This window comes from Balaenoptera physalus, assembly GCF_965194825.1.
Source record: "Balaenoptera physalus genome assembly, chromosome: X".
Taxonomy (NCBI): Eukaryota; Metazoa; Chordata; class Mammalia; order Artiodactyla; family Balaenopteridae; genus Balaenoptera; species Balaenoptera physalus.
The window spans coordinates 128,311,084-128,334,509 of record NC_138903.1 but is presented as its reverse complement, the minus strand read 5'-3'; the positions used below and the strand labels follow the sequence as shown (position 1 = coordinate 128,334,509).

The window sequence follows — 23,426 nt, the reverse complement described above, 5'->3', positions numbered from 1 at the left end:
TTCACTCTGAGAACCTGGAGGGGGGGGTGGTACCTGGAGGCAAAACCCATGAAAATGTAGGCCTTCCCCCAAGATTCGTCCCCCAGGAGTTTTCAACTCTTCAGCTAGTCCACACTCAGCCTCAAGCAATTCATCAGAACCAGCATTTAAGTATTCCTACCAATAATTGGCTCCAGTGGCTTCTGCCTCAGGTAATCAGATCTCTGTTGTGATTATCTATATTCACCTCTCTCCACATTTGGGGCTGGCAGTTTGCCCTGTGACCTCAGTTCTCTGGGTCTAAGAAAAGTCATTGCTTTTCTGTTGGCTTAATGTTTTTCTGGTTGTAAGGCTGGGAGTGATAACTTCTAAGCTCTCTACACTTCAGAGCTTGATGTTAAACGTTTGGGTTAGAATTTCTCTTGTAGCTTGGGGTTCAGTGTCAGGACTCGTGTTCATAGCCGAAACATCACCAATAAGCCTGCACAAGTGGAAGTACTAATGCTCAAGGTCAGTTCAAGTATCTACTTCATTATGAGATAATCACATTATTTTCTCTTTATCCTTTAAGAACAATAAGCATGCGATCTGTGGCAGACACTGGGTTGGTTAACTCTACTTCCATTCCCAGCCTCATTCTTCCCTGCCTGCCTCTACCCTAGAGGCTGGAAAACCTAAGTGTGCACGTTTCCAGACCCCCTGCAGCTAGAGTGGCCACATGACATATTTCTTTGCAAATAAGATGTAAACATAAGTTTTTGGGGAAGTTTCTGGGGAAGCTTTTGCTTTTTTGAGAAAGGGGGACAAATATGGCTGATGTTGCCTCCTCCTCTGTAATGCCTGCCTTGACTGTGGATGTGATGCCTAGGGAAACGTAGGGAAACCATGAGGGGCTAGCCAAGAGAATCGCAGTGGTATCAGTGAGCCATTGCCAGCAGCCACCTACCACCAGACTTCTTGAGTGAGAAAAAGAAACCTCTATTCGATTAAGCTTTCCTAAGGTGGCTTTTCTATAACCTGCAGCCATATGCACTTCTAACTGATGGAGCACCTAACCTATACGGAATCTGAGGTACAAAACCAAGAAATCAGTCTAATAGGTAACCGCTAGGAAAAGCAGGAGTAAGCTTGGCTCCAGTGAAAGAGTGATGCTGACACCTACCCTGTTCAAAGAATGAAAGGAAGGATTAGCCTTGATGTTGAAATACTGAGGACTAGAGCTTTGCTGATTGCCAGTTGTCATATACATACGTTACATGAGTTGTGGGGGAAGGTTGATTCTGTGTGAGTTCAGTGCCAGTGACCAGTAGCAGGAGAAGAAGGCAATCTTCATGGGGTGGGGGGGTCGTAGCAGTGTCCCAGTGCTGCACACAGGGAACCAATCAAAGGACAGATTGCTCAAGTTTTCTGAATTCCAAAGAAGAGGCTCTTTGTTAGCCAGTCTTCTTGGGCAAGTTACTTGATCTCTGTTCAGTTTCCTTTTGTAAAATGGGGATAATAAATAGAATGCAGCTCATTGGGGCATTGTGAGCATCAAATGCGATAATCTGTGTAAAGAGCTTAACCAGTGTCGACAGACAACGTGTTGTATCAACGATGTTAAGGCTGGACTGTGGGTCTCTGCTTGCTTTTGCCATCGCCAGCCACAGACTCACAAACTCCGCCTCACTCTGCAGAGCAGCATACACGACTGGCTTATCCTCCTGACATCAACAGAGCACTCCAAGAAGGGCTTTTAATACTAGGGCAGAGAAACGTTTCTAAGCTACAGTGGACCTTGGTTTGATCATTCATTTGGGCTCGATGAGCTGCCAAAGTCAAGTGAACTTCCACCTGAAAGGCAGTAAGCAAAGTCCTTCAGAAGTGTGAATTTGTTTAGTAAGAGTCGTGTTTAGAGTCCTGCCGGGAACTGACTAAGTTTGGAGGTTCATATGTCCTTTTTGAAATGTGGAATATTGTCTGTCTCAAATCTCCTGGCATTTTTCTCATCCTCTCGATTTCTCAGAGATGATTTAAAGTGGTGACTGAGGGTCACTGTCTACTGCAGTACTGGGTCAGTGCGTGTTGCAAGTGTGGCTTCGTTTATCAGTATGATTACGTTAGATTACATATCACTTAAACCTGACAAATATTGACCTAATTAAAGGGTTTTATTTTTATTTTATTCATTATCACATGTAATAAAAAGTCTGGAGACAGGCCGTGTGGAACTGATACAGGAGCTCTTTCTGCTTCCCCCTTACTGTCCTTGATGTCCCCATGCTTGCAAGTTGACTGCTCCTCCTCCAGGCCTTGAGATCACATTTTATGCAGGGAAAAGAGAGAAGAATAGAGGGCACGAGGCATATGCCAGCTGCTCGTTTTTTTCCTTTTTTTAAAAAATAAGAAAAATAATAGCTTTCTCAGAAGCCCCATCTAGTACACTTCTGCTTACATCTCATTGGCCAGCATGATGTTGCCTGGCCACATAGAGCTGCAAGGAAGCCTGAAGCTTGCCATTTTTTTAGCCAGACACATTGCTGCGGTAAACAAAACTGGGTTTCTTTTGGAAGAGGAAGATGTGAGTGGTGTTGGGTATGTAGCTAGCAGTGAGTGCCGCACTTGGCGTCCACGGTGTTGACGGTGGAACAGTAATAGCTGGGGAAACCCTGGCTCACAGTTGCAAACTAGTCAACCAAGCAGAGGGTGTGTGTAAAGTGTAGAGATTTTTGTTCCTGGCCTCCATGAAAAGGTTGCCTGTTTTGAAGGAGTAGAGGAAAGCCCAACCTCAGAAATGTAATCTGTGATTGTTATATTATAAAGCAACACTCTAGAGCTTTCTTGCTCCTTTCTTTTTGACAAACCTGCCTTTTCAGAATTAATGGGAAGAAATATTTTCCATAACCTTTAGTATCTAGGCAGAGCAGGGCTCAGACTCTTCTTAGAACTGACATGAAAATATTTCAACCATTTAAAAATTAAGGGGACAAGGAAAGACTGAGGGATGTTAACAGACAAAAGGAGATTAAAAAGACATGATGACAAAATGCCATGTGGTATTCTGGATTGGCTCCTGGGAGAGGAAAAAGGGAGGTAGAGTGGGAAAACTAGTGGAATCTGAATAAAGTTTGTAGTTTAGTTAATAATTACGTGCAGAAGTTGGTTTGTTACTTGTGACAAATGTAACAAGGTACTGTGATACCCTAGGGGAACTTGGCACCCTAGGGTATATGAGAACTCTGTATTAGCTTGGTAACTTTTCTGTGAATTGAAAATTATCCCAACATTAAAAACTCATTGAGGGCTTCCTGGTGGTGCAGTGGTTAAGAATCCGCCTGCCAATGCAGGGGACACAGGTTCGAGCCCTGGCCCGGGCAGATCCCACATGCCGCGGAGCAGCTAAGCCCGTGCGCCACTAGTAACTACTGAAGCCCGCGCGCCGTGCTCCGCAGTAGAAGCCACTGCAGTGAGAAGCCCGCGCACCACAACGAAGACCCAATGCAGCCAAAAGTAAAAATAAATAAAATAAATTAAAAAAAAAAAGAACTCATTGAAAAATTAAGGGAACGTTGGAGGAAAAAATTGTTACATGACAAACAAAGTATTTCCATTTCATTAGTAGCAGCTGTAATTATTCAATGAGTGGGATCCAGATGCACTGGTATGAGTCTAAGGTATTTTCACAGCTGGAATTGAGGCACGTCCAGAAAACTGATGGGAGGAAGGCCCACCGTTAGTCTGTTTTTCATGAGAGATGCGAAGCCTATTAGGAAAAACTTAAGAGTTGGAGTAGAGAGATCAAGCAAATGTGGTCCAAGGACTGAGGCCACCATGGGACAGGACTGATTCTTAGTGTGGTATTAGTAACTCAGATTGTTTCCTGGCTCTAGCACCCTGGGCATCATGCCAGAATTCTAGATATAAGAGAAGCAGTAAAAGAGCTCATAAAGCTGGACTACTGAGGATGAAAGCTGTCAACTGCATTGAGCCCAAGATTTTTTCAAGCGATGGACATAACACTGGCTGTTTTAGCAGTGATGGGAGTCGTGTCTTCAGTTCGCTTGTCACAGGACCTTTAGCAATGGGCCCGAGCATCACTGGCCTAATGGGAGGGCAGAGATATTAGCAGTAATGTTTCCAGTTGGCAGTGGTAGCATAGTTTTAGTGATAGGAGATATAAGTACAGGAGAAGGAAATATAAATGTCTCAGGAGCCAAGAAGGCTAGTTCTAAGAGAACACAGGAGGCACAGCCAGGGTACTCACCAGAAGTATTTTTGAGAAGCTGAAGAGGCCACCATTTTCTCATAATTGTACAGGAGCATGGTCAGAGAAACACTAATATGCAACTGCCATTGTGATTCTCTTTTTACACCTAGGTTGGTGTGACCTGAGAATCACAGTTTATATGAGAATGCAGTTTGTAAGACCTTACTGTAGAACTGATTGCTATTTGCTGGGTTCTTTTAGTACATGAAATCTGATTTATGGATGCTGACCAAAATACAATATGATTAAAAAAGGAAATGAAAATCAGTTTGGCTTGAAAGATGTGTATTTGAAAATGCTACTTTCTCCAAGTAAATGGTGATCTTGTCTTGTAAGAAAGAAAATAACAAGCTACATTTTAAGCACACTATTATTATTCTTGGAAACTGACCAATTAATTATTCAGGAGAAATTAATTCTTCAGCACTAGGGTTTGGGGCTGGTGTAAATCTGATCACTGACAGGACTTGTGATAAGACTGTGAAGAGCACCAAGAATGTTACAAATCTTGTAGTTTTTAAAATCAGAGGCTTCTTTACCATAATGAATTTCTGAAAATGCTTGCACTAAACCTAGCAGAAAATTGGGCAGAGTTTTCAAATTGAAAGTCAATTTATAGCTTGAAATAACACATTCCCTAATATTAGTGGAGTTACAAAGTCCTGGGAGTGGAGAGGGAGACTTTGGAATATAGGTCCCAATTCCTATCTCTCTACTTCTCTCTTTTTTTTTTAATTTAATTTTTATTTTATATTGGAGTATAGTTGATTTACAATGTTGTGTTAGTTTCAGGTGTACAGCAAAGTGATTCAGTTATACATATACATATATCCATTCTTTTTCAGTTTCTTTCCCCATGTAGGTTATTACAGAGTGTTTTTAGAGTTCCCTGTGCTATGTAGTAGGTCCTTGTTGATTATCTATTTTATATACAGTAGTGTGTATCTGCTAATCCCAAACTCCTAATTTATCCCTCCCCCCCACCTTTCCCCTTTGGTAATCATAAGTTTGTCTTCTAAGTCTGTGAGTCTGTTTCTGTTTTGTAAATAAGTTCATTTGTATCATTTTTTTAGACTCCACATATAAGTGATATCATATGATATTTGTCTTTGTCTGACTTACTTCACTTAAAATGATAATCCCTAGGTCCACCCATGTTGCTGCAAATGGCATTATTTCATTCTTTTTAATGGCTGAGTAATATTCCATTGTATATATGTACCCCATCTTCTTTATCCATTCCTCTTCCATGGACATTTAGGTTGCTTCCATGTCTTGGCTATTGTAAATAGTGCTGCAGTGAACATTGGGGTGCATGCATCTTTTCGAATTATGGTTTTCTCCAGATATATGCCCAGGAGTGAGATTGCTGGATCATATGTCTCTCTACTTCTCTTGAGGTAAACAGATGCTGAGACCACCAGCTCTTGGGTGCAAGTGAAGATTTGGGCTCTGTGGGAGCTCCAGTGGAGAGAACTGGTATAGGACTTTCCCTTCCATGGGCTGCAGAAATGCCTAGAGACCAGCGTCCAGGAGCCATGGGCTGAGGGGGAGGACACTGTGCATCCTGGGAGAAGCTTGGTGGTCAGAGCGAAAGGCAGAAATCTTCAGTGGCTGCTCGCAGGGCACTGGCAATCTGTCTGCTTCCGAATTCTTGACCGGGGAGTCTGCGTCTTTCTCACCTGCCTCCACCCGGAGGACTGCTTCAATTTAAGGCTCTCTAGAATCTAGAACTGAGCCCCAGAGAGGGGACAACAACAATAAAATAACTACCAGCCCAGGGGCCTAGCAGCCATAGAGGAAGATCCATCAGGACACATCCCAGTAAAAGACCTGCTGGAGGAAACAGGACAACTTGAATAGAAAATAGCAAGAGCATTTGAGAAGATTCAAGAGCAGAACATAGGAGAAGTCTGAAGCTATACAAGTTGATTTCCCAACTAAACAGTACAGTCAGTGAATTAAAGGAGAGAACAGTCCCTGTTGAGATCCAAATTTGTGGCCTGGAACATCAACTCAAAGCACACAAAAATAGAGAGAGATGGGAATCATGAGAGAAAAGAAAGAAACATTTGGAGGACAGATACAGGAGTTTAATTAATTAATTAATTAATTAATTAATTAATTTATGGCTGTGTTGGGTCTTCGTTGCTGCGCAAGGGCTTTCTCTAGTTGCAGTGAGCGGGGGCTTCTCATTGCGGTGGCTTCTCTTGTTGCAGAGCACGGGCTTTAGAGCGCAGGCTCAGTAGTTGTGGCTCGCAGGCTTCAGTAGTTGTGGCTCGCAGCCTCTAGAGCGCAGGCTCAGTAGTTGTGGCGCACGGGCTTAGTTGCTCCGCGGCATGTGGGATCTTCCCGGACCAGGGCTCGAACCCGTGTCCCCTGCATTGGCAGGCGGATTCTTAACCACTGCGCCACCAGGGAAGCCTGATACAGGAGATATAATGTGCAAATTATTAGAAGTTCTAGGAGGAGAAAAAGGAACAGGTAGAGGAGAGTCCACAGTAAAGAAATGAGAGAGTGACCAGAATCCATAGATTGAAGGAGGTCACCAAGCTTCCAACTGGGTGATTGGAAGAGTCACCAAGGGGAAGTTGTCTTTCCAGGACACCAGAAAGCTGGGGATGAAGTATTGCCCAGGGACACCGGGGCACTGACTGTGCTCCTGGCAGGTGCCAAGTTCCAGTCAAGAACCACGAGAGCTCATCATTTGTAAACATTGCCTTAAAGGAAAGCACCAGATTATACAAATTGTCCAGAAGGTGATGTGAGCTTGAGAATAGAAGGGCAGTGGTGTAGCAACTCTACAGCTACTTTCCCTGATCTGGGGGACCCTACCTGCAGGGAAAGTGCCGCCAGCAGCTGCACCCGCAGCTGGAACTTAGAAACAAGGGAAGAGCCATGGCAATTTAGGCTGCATCTGCTCCCATGCTGTGGTGGCCATTAGTGCTGTTTACCATATATTTGTAGTTCTTTCCTGTTCTGGGAACATAGCAGTAAACGACGCTTCTGCCCTCTTTTTTTTTGTTTTAGTCGATTTTCTTTCTTATTTCTCTTTTTTAACAGCAAAAGAGATTTGGAACCCTGAAGGAAAGGAAAGCCTTGATATTCAGGCAGAGGCCTGAATAGGTGTCTCAACTGGATACCCCAAGTTCTGATAGGGAATTAGGGATGTCTTGAGGACCACCTTGAGACCCTAACAAATGAACAGTTGCTGACTTTTCAGGCAGGGATTTGATAGCAAACAGGGCTTTTAGAAGTGGGAAGTGGTGACAGCAGAAAAGAAAAAGCTTTAACTTTCATGGAGCTAACTCTCCTTGTAGAAATGCTGTGAAATACAGAGATTACAAAACAAGGGGATTTCAATCAATATCTGAAGTTGTAAATGCAGGAGGGGATAATAGTAATATCAATAGAGTTTTTTTTTAAACATCTTTTTTTTAACATCTTTATTGGAGTATAATTGCTTTACAATGGTGTGTTAGTTTCTGCTGTATCACAAAGTGAATCAGCTATACATATACATATATCCCCATATCTCCTCCCTCTTGCGTCTCCCTCTCACCCTCCCTATCCCACCCCTCTAGTTGGACACTGAATAGAGTTTTAAAATTTTTGTTTTTATTAACTTTCCCTGCAAAAGTGGCTAAGGAGGAAATGGACTTCAAGTTAAAAATTTTTTTGTTAGAAGTAATTCTTTTAAAGAATGCTTTAAAGGCAGTTGGAATCTTTGAGCTCTGTGATTTATGTAAGTGAATTCTTTTGTTTTTAAGTGATGGTCAGAGGACAAGAATTCAGAAATGATTTTCTTCATGGAATGTGACCCTCCACCCCAAAAAACGTACATGTAAATAAGACATAAAACTTCCATTGGTTAATAGCACAAAAGACAATTTGTGACATTTTCCTTCAAAGACAAATGAGTGTATGCCTTAGTCTTGGGCGGGGAGATAAGACAATGTTTGGGCTTTTAATAGGTGTGAGCAATTGATCTCTGTTTCAGCATTTCCATGATGATCTGTGCTCTCCAAGTATACTGAACTGAAATGGCCTTGAGACAATTTACCTAAAGGATTAAAATAAGTGTAACTTTTTAAAATGAAGCACTTTCTTTTACTTCAGACATGACTTTATTTAAGGGAGAAGATGATCCTGCTGGAGTGGGATGCAACGGAGACTGGGGTGTCTTGGGAAAGGAATAGTTTGTTTGCTTTTCTTTCGCTTTCTTCCTCTTAGAATGTTTTAAAATCTTGGCTTGAGGCTGAGGTATGTGAGCTGGTGAGTAGAGAATTTGGACTGTCCCTTTAATAGAAGGTGGGGAAGTGAAGCTTGGAAAAGATCGGAGGGGTATGAAATGGACAGTATTGGACGGGATGGGAATCTGTTGTGTTCATGATGCAATAGTAGTTCTAGCACTGGGCACACAGGAGAGGAGAGGAGGGGGAGGAAATCCAGCCAGACATCTGAGACCCCCCACCTTCCCATCCTGCCACGTCACAATGTGCTCCTCGTGCATGCACAGCCGGAGCCAGCCAAGGTGAAAGATGTCATGAGTCAGAAAGGCAAAGGAAGTCAGATAAGACCTGATGGAAGAGAAGCTGCTCCTCAGCTCCAGAGCTCAGAGAAGAGTCTGAGCATGGGCCCAGGGAAGATGTAGAATTAGGAAAAACAAAACTGTTCTGAAAACTGAACTCTGGGAAGACAAGCTTGACTGAGCCCTGTCCCCAAGTCAGATTGCTGCTGACAGCAGGTGCTGATTGGACATGCAAAATGAGAACTGCTGGTATTACTGGCCACTAGAAAAGGGTTAATCTCAAGCAGTTAAATTCCTGAAGAATGCATTACTGGCCCTGGTCCCACCCAAGTTTGAGTAGGAATTTCAATCCCTAGTTGGCTTGTTATGGTTCTGGCAGAACCACATCCCATACTTGAGTCTCTTATGGGTTGTATTCATTAGATTACTTGGAAGGAATGAACTTTGTGCTTTATCACTGTGTTGATTATGAGTTAACCACAGAGAGCAAAATTGGGTTATTTTGTTTCTTTGGGTTGTTTTTATTACTGAATTTACTTTACATAAAATACAATTTACTCTTTTCAGTGTATGGTTCTTTCTATGAGTTTTGACAAATGGTTACAGTCCTGTAACTATAATCTCTGCCTCTCACACCCAGCCTCTGGCAAGCACTCTGACATGCTTTCTTTCCCTATAGTTTTACCCTTTCCAGAATGTCATATTAATGGAATCATACAATATGTATGCAGCCTGAGTCTGAATTTTGAGTCTGAATTTTTGCACTTAGCAAAATGCATTTGATATTGCATGTATTAGTACTAGTTCCTTACTTTGTATTGATGAGTAGTATTACATTATGTGCATATGCACATGTACCACAGTTTGTTTACCCATTCGCTATTTGGAGGCCATTTAGATTTCCATTTACATTGTTTCCTGTTTGGGGGGATTATGAGTAAACATGGTATAAACATTTGCATGGAGATATTAGTATGAATGTAGTTTTTTATTTCTCTCCAGTAAATACTCAGGAGTGGGATTGCTGGGTCATATGGTAAGTGTGTACTTAACTTTATAAGAAATTGCCAACCTATTTTCAAAAATGGCTGTACTATTTTGCATTTCTATCAGCACTGCCTGTTGCTCAGCATTTTTGCCAGCACTTGGTATTGTTATTTAAAAAAATAGCCATTCTAATAAGTGTGTAGTGATATCACATTTGGGTTTTAATTTGTATTTCTCTGATAAGCAGTTACATTGAGTTCACGTGTTTATTACCCACTTGTGTATCTTTTTGGTAAAATGCTCCAAAATCTTTTCCCCATCTTAAAAATATGTTGTTTATTTCTCTTATTATTCTGGATACATGTTCTTTGCTAGATATGTGTTTTGGAAATATTTTCTCCCAGTCTGTAGCTTATCTTTTCACTATTTTAATATGTCTTTTGAAGAGCAGTGGTTTTTAATTTTGATGAAGTCCAATTTATTTATTTATTTATACTTTATAGATTGTGCTTTGTGTTTCCTACCTAAAAAATCTTTGCTTACACCAAGGTGGCAAAACCTTTTTTCCTGTGTTATCTTCTAGAATTTTTATATTTTTAGCTTTTAGGTTTACCTCTATCATCCACTTCAATTTAACTATTGTACAAGGTGGGAGATATGGGTTGAGCTTCAATTTTTAAAAAAATGTATATTGAATTGTTCCAGCATAAAATGTAGGGGTTAGGTTGAAAGATATGAGGTGAGACGAAATGAAGGTCTTTCAGAGGATAGGCAGAAGAGGGTAGAGTAGAGTGAAAGTATACTAACTGTTTCATCTTACTGGGATGGGGAAAAATGGGGGAGGAAATGGAGCATTTTGATGGAGACAACATTTGATGTCTTATTTTAAATAGATAGTAAAGAAATATGTGTATTAGAAGAAAGGAAAAATAGCAAGCAGCAATTCAAAATAAATAGTAAATATAAAGCTACATGCAAAACACAGAATCAAGCACATCAGACTTAATGTTATATTTGAATGGACTGACTTATCCCATTAAAATATAGAGACTGTCCAGTAGATTAAAAATACACTTAAAATGATAAAGATTGAAATTAAGGATATGAGCAAAAAAATCATGCAAATACAAATAAAAAGAATGCAAGAGGAATTTAAAATTAAAAGAACCAAAGAGGAGAAGAAGGACATTATGTAATTATAAGGGGCAAGGCTATAATAAACACAAACCTATATGCAGTAAACAATATAACAGCTAAATACATAAAGTAGGGGTGGTCACTGATCTATAGACAGAAATCATTGAGTGGGGGTTCTAGGAAAGCTCTTTAGAGAAGGCTGACTTAACTATAAGATCTTTTTTGCCCCTTCCCTCCCCTCCTTCTTCTGCCTGGAATATTGGATGTTATGGTTGAAACTGTAACAGCCACCTTTTGGCCATGAAGCAACTTTGAGGATGGATGGTGGCACTAAAAATTGCAAAGCAGAAAGATAAAAGGAACCCAGAGCATTAATAAATTCATAGAGATGCCATATCAGTCCTGGGCTATCTCTTGTCAAATTGGCTGTGTGTGTGTGTGTGTGTGTGTGTGTGTGTGTGTGTGTGTGTGAGTGTGTGTGAGAGAGAGAGAGAGGGAGACAGAGACAGAGACAGAGAGAGAGACAGAGGGAGAGAGAGAGAAAATAAACCATTAGCTTGTTGAAGCTACTGTTGTATTGATTCTCTTTCTAGCAGCTGAGCGTTATTCCTGTCTGATACATAGAGGACTTGAATAACATAATAAATAAACAAGTTAATAGCTATATGTGTATTGGTAAGTATACTATTTTGTGAGGGTAAAGACAGGGGAGTAAGGAAACATTTACACTGTCAATCATGAGTTGGTCCAAAAAGAAATTCGAAGCAGAATTTTAAAAGTAGTTCCTTTATTAATTATACTCATTGATAAAACTTAAATAAAATTTGAAATAAATAATATAAAGGTGACTCATCTACTTTGATATCAAATAAACCCCACATTTCTAAGTAATCTTGGGATCAAAGCAAAAAAGAAAATTGAAAACTTAGAAAGCAAAGTGTAGTTCATACAAAAATATATATTCTCAGAGGAAAATTCATGGCCTTAAATGTCTTCATTTTAAAAAGGACCATGAAAAATAAAGAAACTAAGTACTTACCTAAAAATATTAGAAAAAGACAATGGAAGAAAGCAGAAGAACCAGGAAAAAGCAATTAAGAAAAATAAAAGCTAACAATAAATTGGGAAACAAAAATGGTGGTAGATAGGGTAAAAATCCAAAAGCTTATTCTTTGAAAATAACTATAAATTAGATAAACCCTTTACTAGACTAAAGGAAAAAAGTAGAAAACAACAAAAATTGGTAAAATTCATAAGCAGAAATGAGACAAACTTGTGTGTAACATATAGTGAAAGAATTATAAGTCAATACATACATGTGTTTGGCAGCAGATCTGAAAACATAGAGGGATCACTGATTTCTTTTTAGTATATGATGACCAAAATTAACCAAAGTAGAAATGGAAAACTGGAGAAGATCAATTTCAGAGAAGAGATTGGAAAAGTGATTTAACATGTACCATGGCAAAATCCACCAGAGAATGTTGGATAACCTCTCACAAACATCCTATCCAAAGCATATCTGAGCTCAAAAGAAAGTAAGGGCAATTCCCAGGGAATAAACCAAGTGGAGCTGAAAACCAGAGGGGTAAGCTGGAGCTGAAGTTGAACCTATACTGTCATCTCAGTAACAAAGTGTTTAGAAAGATTGACTGTGGCAGGACAGGAGATAAGCCCATGGGACTGCATAACATGGAGAGTAGAACTGAGATCCTCAAATAAAGCTGAGGCACTCTAAATGGAAAGTGAACTGGAAACATTTCATCTTCCAGTAAATGGGGAGAACAAGGAAAGTTGTCTGTTTTAGCCAGGGCTCTGCGTGGTCCATCCACCTGCGTGCTCCTTCCCTCTCCCATCCTCAAGCTTTCCATAGGTATTATTCTGAATTTTGTGTTTGTGTTTACACAAATACCTGCTTGTTTTTGAGCTTTATGAAAATGAAATACTGAAGTAGTCTTGTGATTTTTAAAAATGCAACATTGTATTTATAAGATTTATTCATGTTGCATGTAGTTATAGTGAATTTATTTTCTCTGCTACATAATATTTCATTGTCTAGATTTACTACAATTTGTCTTTTTTTTTTTAAACTTTTTTTTAAAATTAACTTATTTATTTATTTATTTTTGGCTGTGTTGGGTCTTCGTTTCTGTGCGAGGGCTTTCTCTAGTTGCGGCGAGCGGGGGCCACTCTTCATCGCGGTGCGAGGGCCTCTCACTATCGTGGCCTCTCGTTGCGGAGCACAGGCTCCAGACGCGCAGGCTCAGTAGTTGTGGCTCACGGGCCTAGTTGCTCCACAGCATGTGGAATCTTCCCAGACCAGGGCTCGAACACATGTCCCCTGCATTGGCAGGCAGATTCTCAACCACTGCGCCACCAGGGAAACCCCCATTTGTCTTTATTCACCTGTTGCTGGATTTTTTTTTTCCATTTTTATTTTTTGCTGTTATGAACTGTGTAGATATAGTCATGGTGCACATATGCAAGAACATACATGCGTATATATATGTAGGCTATATTCCTAGGAGTAGAATTGCTGCTTTAAAGAATATGTGAATGTTAAACTTTATAACATAATGCAAATTGTTTTTCAAAATGTTTATACCTGTCTGTACTTCCACCAGATGTTCCTAGTGATCTGCATCCTGACAAACATTTGGTGTTACCAGACTTCTTAATTTTTGGCAACCTAGTGGATATTAAATGATATCTAATTGTGGCATAATTTGCATTTCTCTGGTTATTAATGAGGTTGAACATCTTTTTACATGGCTATGTGCCATTCATTTTTCTTTTCTATAAAATGTCAGTTCAAGTCTTTTGCCCAGTTTTCTTTCTTCTTTTTTCAAACTAATTAATTAATTAATTTACTTATGGCTGTGTTGGGTCTTTGTTGCTGCTCACGGGCTTTCTCTAGTTGCGGAGGGCGGGGTCTACTCTTCATTGCGGTGCGCGGGCTTCTCATTGCAGTGGCTTCTCTTGTTGCGGAGCACAGGCTCTAGGCGCGCAAGCTTCAGTAGTTGTGGTGTGAGGGCTCAGTAGTTGTGGCCCACGGGCTCTAGAGCACAGGCTCAGTAGTTGTGGTGCATGGACTTAGTTGCTCCGCGGCATGTGGGATCTTCCCGGACCAGGGATTGAGCCCATGTCCCCTGCACTGGCAGGCGGATTCTCAACCACTGCACCACCAGGGAAGTCCCTGCCCAGTTTTCTATTTGGTCATTTGTCCTTTCTTTTTTTTTTTTTTAATTAATTAATTAATTTATTTTTGGCTGTGTTGGGTCTTCGTTTCTGTGCGAGGGCTTTCTCTAGTTGTGGCAAGCGGGGGCCACTCTTCATCGCAGTGCGCAGGCCTCTCACCGTCACGGCCTCTCTTGTTGTGGAGCACAGGCTCCAGACGCGCAGGCTCAGCAATCGTGGCTCACGGGCCCAGTTGCTCCGCGGCATGTGGGATCTTCCCAGACCAGGGGTTGAACCCGTGTGCCCTGCATTGGCAGACAGATTCTCAACCACTGCGCCACCAGGGAAGCCCTGTCCTTTCTTTTTTTTTAATAAATTTATTTATTTATTTATTTATTTATGGCTGCGTTGGGTCTTCGTTGCTGCGTGTGGGCTTTCTCTAGTTGTGGCAAGCGGGAGCTACTCTTCGTTGCGGTGCGCGGGCTTCTCATTGTGGTGGCTTCTCTTGTTGTGGAGCACGGGCTCTAGGCACACGGGCTTCAGTAGTTGTGGCATGTGGGCTTAGTAGTTGTGGCGCACAGGCTTAGTTGCTCTGCCGCATATGGGATCTTCCTGGACCAGGGCTCAAACCCATGTCCCCTGCATTGGCAGGTGGGTTCTTAACCACTGTGCCACCAGGGAAGTCCCTGTCCTTTCTTATTGATGTGTAAGAATTCTTTATGTATTCTAGATATTAATATTTTGTTAGGCATATTTGTTGCAAATATCTTCTCCCAGTTTATCACTTTTTACTTTCTTTTTTGATGAACAAAAGTTAATAATTTTCATGGAGTCAAATTTATCAATATTTTCTTTAATTGTCATTGTTTTATGTGTCTTATTTAAGAAATGCTTCTTACTTTGAGTTTATAAAAACATCCTCCCATACTGTATTAAATTTTTTAAAGTTTTGTTTTTTCATATTAAATTTTTAATCCACCAGCAACTGATTTTCGAGTGTGGCATATGGTAGGATATCCAACTGTTGCAGCACCATTTGTTGAATAATCTATCTTATCTCTGTAATACCATTCCTGACATATATCATTTTTATATATTCATGGGCCTATTTCTCCACACCCTATTGTGTTTCATTTTCAGTTCTTTAGCCCTATGCAAATATCACATTAATGTTGCTTTATAATAACTTTTGATATCTGATATAGCAAAGGCAAACCTTGGATATTCTTAAGCATATACATTTTAGAATGCACCCATTGAGCTCCTTTAAAAAGATCTGTTGGGATTTTAGTTGGAATTACATTGAATTATGGATCACTTGACCATGAACAAGGCATCTTTTTCCATTTTTAAGATTTTCTTTAATATCTTAAGAATTTCAAGACAATGACAGCAGAGTAGTAAACCATGTACTTAGCGCTTCTTGGTGTGAGGCTCTGTGTGATTGCATAGGTCGCATGCCAAGGAGGCTGGCCCTGTCCACATTCCACCTCCCGTATTGTCAATATTGCTTATATTTGCATTCTGTCCAAGAGATACTATCAAAAGTTGATAGAACTACAAATAGAGCTTTAAGTACAATATTTAAAGTTACCAAGGTAACCAGAGAGAACTAAAAATAACAAAGATCAACAGTCAGGAAGATGAGAGAGGGCCAGAAGGATGTTGTAAATTAAGTGCTTCTTTCATATCAGGGCTATCAGGGCGTCAACAGATACAAATCAAGAAATAGGTGTCTAAGCATATCATTCATACTTCCAGAGAGCTAAAGAGAGAAACGGCAAAAATGGATTGCTTTTGAGAAGTGGGTTTACTGTTGGGGAAGGGTGAGATGGGAGAGAGTCTGCAGCCTTTTGTCTGCGGAATTTTTGTTGGCTTGTTACCATTTGCATTCATTGCTTTTATAAAATAAAAATAAAGACAGGGAAAGATGCTTTTTGTTATGTGTTGTGATAAGCTAATATGCATGAATTACCATAATTCACTCTTAGCTGATTTTGGACAGAGTAAATTTGATTGCTTTTTGAATATGAAAATACAAAGTTTATAATGATTAATTAGACTCAGGTGTTTTCTTATTCTCATGAATTGGATATTTATAACAATGAAATTTCTTTGTGTTTTATATTCTTAATAATGGTTTAATCTGAATAGATGTTTACCGAATAGAAAGAGATTTTATTAGGCGGCTGGCATTTCCAACTTTTATATTGTGTGGTTTTCTGTCAGACAGGACGAACTAAGATTTTTTTTTTCAGACTGATTAGCTACTTCCAGGGGGCATTTTAAAACTAGTTCTAGTTGTAGGTACTAGAGAGAGGTGGTTAAGATTGTGGGACTGTAGTGCTGGAGGTTCAGATCCTGATTCTTCTACTTACTAGCTGTCAGGCCTCTGGAAAGTTACTTAATAACTCTATGCCTCTGTTTCCTCCTTTCTAAAATGCAAACAATAATAGTACTCACCACACAGGATTTTGTGACAATTAAGTGTGATAAAATATGTAAAGTACTTAAGCAGTGTCTGAGACAAAAACAACTGTCCAGTTCCTATAAGAGCCATAGGAAAAGTGTGCTTTAAAATACCTTTCTTTTTATCTAAGAAATGGTGCAGAAGCCAATAATTTCGTGTATTTTAACTTTTTTGAAAGTCAATTCCAAAGAAGCAATTTCAAAGTGATTAGAATATTGTTCAGTTTTCTACTCCCCTAAAAATCCTAGTTGACTCTGTATCCTCCATGGTGAGTAACATAGATAAACAAAGTCAAAAATCTGGATCAAGTGTTTTGATGGCTCTAAATCCATTTAAACTAACCAGAGATATGTCTAGTAATAGATGGTTTATTTGATTCTTCACTCTGGAAACAGTATGACATTAAACTGCAAAGTTAAAGCTAACTGATTTTGAAAACTTTCTTTCCTTCTGAGGTACTGTAGTGGGGAAATACATACTCCTGAGTTACTATTTGTTTATACCAAGCTTAGAACACATCAGTTTGGGAATCTGGCATGATAGACTTATAATTATGCAAAAATCTTCTATCTTGTATTTTTGCACCTGAAAATTAGAAATTACACTTATAATTAACAAATAATTCAATTCCTACCTATTCTTTCCTTTTTCTTTGCTTTTCCTTTCTCTCTCTCCCTCCCTCCCTTCCTTTTTCCTTCCCCCTTTCTGGAAAGGAAAATGCATACATTCAATTTCCAAAAGAAAAACACCAAATTAGAACCTCACACTAATCTGAGTCCCACATAAGCTCATTGTTTACAACAGTGTTTAAATACATTTTTCTCTTTAAATTCTGAAAATATACCTTGAGGAAAATACATATATACAGACTATGAATAGGAAATTATAACAATTATAAAATAATGTTTGGAAAATTTAAGAGATTCCAAAGGATTTGTGAAACTTAGCAGAACAGAATTATAAACGTTTGTCATGTCTTCAGCTGTACCATATATCTTAGAGCTCACATTTGAGATATATGTCATTTCTGAAAATAACACCACCTTTTTAAAATTAGGTTTTTACACATACATCACTAATGATGAATTACAGGTACAAAATTACTTGATAGACAAATAGGATCTCTCTCTCTTTTTCCTTAAAATATCTCATTGAAATGTGAGTAAATCCTGCAAAACCTTTTATAGTTGTTACTTGAATTTTTTGAGTGTCCTAGGAATGCTTGCTACTGTTGCAATCTACCCTTGGGAAACTGACAAAGTTAGCATATTCTGGTGATTACTGTTTCATATGGTTATTCTTCTCTGAAATACCAATGCAAAGAATTGTTGAATGAGTCAATACTCTTTTGGTTTTAAGTGACAGAAACTTATTTCAAATGAGCTTAAGCAAAAAAGGGGATTGGTTGGCTTACATAACCTTGGATAGCCAAGGGTAGAGCTAGTTCCAGGCATTCAAACAATATCATTTCAATTCTCTCCTTCTCTTTCCATCTCTTGGCTTTACTTCCCTTACTGTTGGCTTCATTCTCGAGTGGGCCTCTCACACTTGGCTGCAAAGACAGCTCCTGGCAACTCCAGGCTTACATTGTCCCTGGTGCTTACAATCTCAGAAGAGGCCCTTTCATAACCAACGTCTATATCAGTCCCTGAAAAAGAGCTAGGCTTGGCTTTATTTGTTAAATGCGTCCATCCCTGAAACAGCCAGGTACATTGATTGACGTGGGGCAAGCACACTCTCCTGAGGTAGGGGAAGCAGTGTTGAGTGATGATGGATTGTCTCCCCAGAGCGGCAGTGGAAGGTTCCAAAAAGAAAAGATGCAGCCAGAAAACTAACAGAAGCTTGTAGGATCTTCTCTTTGACCTCAATGTTTTGAAATTTCTCTGTGAGATGACTTAGCATGGTTCTATTTTCATTCATTAGATTGGGCATGTAATGGTCCCTTTTAAGTTGGAAACTCATATCCTTCAGTTCTGGAAAATTTTCTTATATTTTGATATTTCTTTGAAGTTTTTCTTCTATGGAAGATTGCATTTTCCAAAGATGACTATGCCAATATATCTCCCATCCCATATATTCTTCTTACAATGTGACCTTGACATTCCTCCAAGGAGTGGTAGAGTCTGTATTCTCTACTTTTGAACATGGGTGGACCTCTGTAACTGCCTCAACCAATAGAATATGGGAGAAGTAACACTGTTCATCTTCCAAGGATAGGTTATAAAAGGAAATATGATTTGTGTCTGGATCTCTCTTTCCCTCTATTTCTCTCAACACTTATTATTGGGATCCAGCAACTACATTGTGAGAAAGCCCAGGCCACATGGGTATACCAGTTGACAGCCAGCACCAACCACTAGACATATGAATGAGCCTTCAGATGATTCCAGTCTCTAGCCTTGGAGCCTTCCAGCGGAGGCCCAGACATTGTGGAGCACAGATAAACAGTCCCCACTGTGCCCCGTCTGAATTCCTGTCCCACAGAAACCACAGGAGATAGTAAGTGATTATTGTTGTTTAAGCCACTAAATGTTTGAGGAACCTGTTATGCAGAAATAGATAACTGATACACTTCCCTGTTTCCTCTCTGTTCTCTCTATTGCACCGCCATTATTTGCAGGCTGTATCTCTTAGACTGGTCCTCTAATTTTCTTACCTTTTTTTCCCCCTATTATTTTGTTTCTTCATCTTTTTGTTCTACTTTCTGGAAGATTTTCTCAATTTTATATTCTAATCCTTCTATTGAATTAAATCCTTTTTACCATAATATAATTTAATTTCTAGGAGCTCTTTTTTTAAAAAAATTTTCCTTATTTATAGCATTCTATTTGTATTTAATATATATATATATATATACTATCTTTTCATATATCTCTGAGGATATTATTATATAATTTTGATAGCAGATTACTGAGACATAATTCACATACAATACAATTTACCTTTTCAAAGTCTAAAATTCCGTGTTTTTTAGTATATTCACAGAGTTGTGTAACCATTATTGTTATCATCTAATTTCAGAACATCTTCATCCCTCCCTGCTAAAACCCTGTACCCATTAGCAGTTTCTCCCTGTTCCCTCCCCCTCCCGTCCCCTGGCAACCACTAATCTACTTTCTGTCTCTATGAATTTGCCCATTCTGGACATTTCATATAAATGTATCCCTGTACTATGTGGCCTTTGTGTCTGGCTCCTTTCACTTGGCATAATATTTTCAAAGTTCATCCATGTTGTAGCATGGATCAGTACTTCAGAAGCATTTTCTTTTTCCTTCATAAATAGTCCCTGCTTTCTCTGAATCTTTTTTTTTTATTTCCTATTTGTTTGCTTTGGATTCTACCTTTCATGTTGGAAGCGTTCCACGGATGTCTGATAATCCTTGGATGTATGCTAAAATGCTTAAGAGTGGGGGACCAAAAGTCATTTGGAAGCAGTCATTTGGAGGGTGTGAGTGGACCTTGTCAGCGTAGTTTCACTGCAGGGTGATATAGCGGGGCTATTTTGGGGGGAATTCTGGTATAGTACTGTACTTGTTTGCTAGGGCTGCTGTAACAAGGTACCACAGACTGGGTGCCTTAGACACCAGAAATTTATTGTCCTCAAATTCCAAAGACTAGAAGTTCAAGACAAACTGTCAGCAGGGTGGGTTTCTTCTGAGGCTTCTCTCCTTGGCTTATAGATTGCCATTTTCTCCCTGTGTCTTCACATAATCTTCCCTCTGTATGTGTCTGTTGCCAAAGTTACTCTTCTTATAAGAATGTCAATCATATTGGTTTAGGGCCCACCCTAATGACCTCATTTTAACTTATTTACCTCTTTAAGACCTTGTCGCGAGCTACACCCGCATTCGTATGTAAGACGTGAACATACGAATTTTGGGGGGACACAATTCAGCCCATAACAGGTACCTTTAGGTCTCTCTTCTTGTGATGATCAGATTTCTTCCAAACTTGTGCGTAGAAGGTATAAACCTGGCCACCACAGTTCTGAGAACTGAGTAGGGGAAGAGAGCCAGAGATTTCAGCATTAACTCAATCTGTCTTCTTTCAGTTATAGTACCCTCAGCCCACCACTGTGTCTGATGCCCTCTTGTCTAGAGACCGTCTGTTTTACCCTGTCCAGAAAATAAACCTTCAGATCCAGCTGTCTTAGGGAAGGGATCTGGAGTTCCAACTACATCCTAAGTAAACTTTCAAGTGACCTTTTCCTTCATCCTTCCAGGGGTACCTGCTTCCACTAATTAAGTCATCATCAGGGGCAGGGGCTCTGCATTGTAAACTGGGTTATTTCTCAGCGTTCCTTACTATTAGTTCAGGATTTGGCTTTCTTGGTTCCCTGTCACCACTCAAATGCTTTCTAGCTTTCAAAGTTGTGTTGCTGTTTTCTCTTCTCCCATTATTTTTCTCCTTGTCAGTGTGTACCTTTTAAAAATCTTTTTATTGTTGTTTTAGTGGAGTTTCAGGAAGAAGTAAAAGCAAATGTGGGTGTTAAATCCATCATCTTTACTCAGAATTCCCACACATTTATATTTTTAAATGAGCTCATGCTATACAGACTGTTCTATAATCTGCTTTTATCATCAAACAAATTCTAGTGAATATTTATGTTGTTTCCATGTCAATAAATAGAAATCTCCATCAGTGGTTCTTCAGCTTGGCTGCACATTGGAATCACTGGCTGGTGGGGGTGGAGGGAGCTTTCAAAAGTACTGATGTCTGGGTCCCACCTCCAGGAGTCCTGACTGAATGGATATGAGGTATTGCGAACTGGGAATTATAAAATCTCGCCAGACGATTCAAATATACAGCAAAGTTTAAGAGCCCTTGACTTACACCATTGTTCATCATGCCAGTACCATGTTCTATGGAAGGGATAGATAGCAATGCATTTAAACAACCCCCTTTCTGGACACATAGGTTGTTTCAGATTGTTTGATATTATAAACCATGATGTTATGAGCATCATTGGACATAAAACATTCTCTATATTTCTGATTATTTTAGTGGCTGTATTCCTAGAAGCAGGATCACTGTACCAAAAATCTGAATATTTATATGATTTTGGGGTATAGTTTACCATAGTAATTCAGACTCCCACCAGTAGCATATGAGAATCCTTGTTTCCCCACACTCAGAAACACTGTGTACCATCATTAACAAAATTAAAAAAAATTTTAAATGTAGTCAGTTTTGAAAATTGAAAACTAGTATTGTGTTGCCATTTAATTTTTTTTCTGATTTTTATCGTATTTTTATTGTGGTAAAATATATACAACATACAATTTACCATTTTAATAATTTTTCAGTGTATAGTTCAGATGGCTTAAGTACATTCACATTGTTGTGCAACCATCACCAACATCCACCTCCAGAACTTTTTCATCTTATCCATCTGAAACTCTGTCCCTTAAACGCTAATTCCCCATTTTCCCCTCCCTCTTGTCCCAGCCCCTGGCAACCACCATTTTACTTTCTGTCTCCATGAATTTGAGGATTCTAGGTATCTCATGTAAATGGAATCATAAGGTAAGAGTCCTCTTGTGGCTGGCTTATTTCACTTAGCGTAATAGCATTGCTATTTTTAATGTATTTTATTATCTGCAAGGTAAAGCAATGTTTATGCTTATTGTCTATCTGTATCTTACTTTTTGTGTATGAATTGCTTAATCATATGAGGAACATCCGTGAGGAATGTTTTTGGCTCAAAGTATCTGAAACCCTCATTAACAGTGGCTTAAACTAATAAGGGTTCATGTTTTCTTCACACAAACAGGAGCCTGGAAGTAACCAGCTGCTGGTGGTATTGGTTCAGCAGCTCAATGGAATCACATCTGCAAGATGACTGCCTCAGCTTCAGCCATCCCATCCTTTTCCAAGGCAGGAAAAATGAGGTAAGGAATATGTGTGACCTCTTTACTTTAATTAAGAAAACATATTTTTTCCTAGAAATGCCCCTCTCCTCCAGCAGATTCTTGCTTGCAAGATTGTATCACTTTACTACCCCTAGGTGCCTGTGATGCAGGCAAAGGAGAAGGGGGTGGAGAATGCTTGCTGAGTTGGACAATCAACAGTGCAGTGGTCCTTTGCCTATTTATCTCTTAGAATGTTTGTCTTTTTGTTACTGATTTGTAATATTTTTTTGTATAGTAACAATATTAACCATTTTTTGTGCGTGTCACATTTGTTTGGCAAATATTGGTTTTCCAGCTTCTTGCTTACAGTTTAGTTTTGTTTCAGCACACAGAAGATTGATTTTTTAAAATTCTTAGGTCCATACATCTTTTATTTTATGGTTTCTTCTTTGTTCTTGTGCTTACAAAAGCCTGGTGCATTCTGAGAAGGGATGAATATTCTTTCATATTTTCTTCTTGATCTTTCATGGTTTCACTTTAATTTTTAAAAGCTGGAATGGATACCCTGTTTGACTTCTTATCTGAGACTGGGGGAGGAGTGATTCAGGGATGTGGGTGCAAAGGAACAGAGGAAACAAATTTAGTCTATTACCACTCACTGTGGGAAAAACAACCCAGTCCTGCCAACTCTGCAAAAAACTATCCCATGTTAAAATGTTTAGTGGTGGGCAGTGGTGGTAGCTGGATAAGATAGACCCTTGAGGGCCTGTTTAATGGCAAGAAATGTTTTATGGCAAACAAACTTCAAATGCTGACTGGAGAGAATATGCACCAAATAAAGCCACTGGTTCAGTTTCAGAAATAAGAGGTGAGAATGAATACACAAATGGAAAGACAGCACAGAGATCAATTTTGCAAGCAGTTGTGCCATGGAAAATCCTGTAAGCCTGAGGTAGAGTCCAACATTTGCTGAGAAAGAGGCACCATAAAGTATAGATGGAACTGCCCTTAACACGGCGGTCAAAAGTAGTTTTTATGAAGGGTAGA

The 23,426-nt window shown here is 39.5% G+C and overlaps 1 protein-coding gene across 4 annotated transcripts in view; it reads left to right on the top strand.

Moving 5' to 3' along the window:
- The window catches only part of LOC309652235 (uncharacterized protein), a 537,677-nt gene that overhangs the window by 6,789 nt on the left and 507,462 nt on the right, over positions 1-23,426 (top strand). For 3 of the 4 annotated variants that reach the window (XM_082445832.1, XM_082445830.1, XM_082445831.1), the window contains exon 1: positions 15,242-22,418. In XM_082445832.1, the coding sequence (XP_082301958.1) occupies positions 22,347-22,418 (72 nt within the window). In that variant the 5' untranslated portion in view covers positions 15,242-22,346. Of the gene's footprint in view, positions 1-15,241; positions 22,419-23,426 lie in introns of those variants that run through there. The other variant, XM_082445829.1, reaches the window with a different exon arrangement.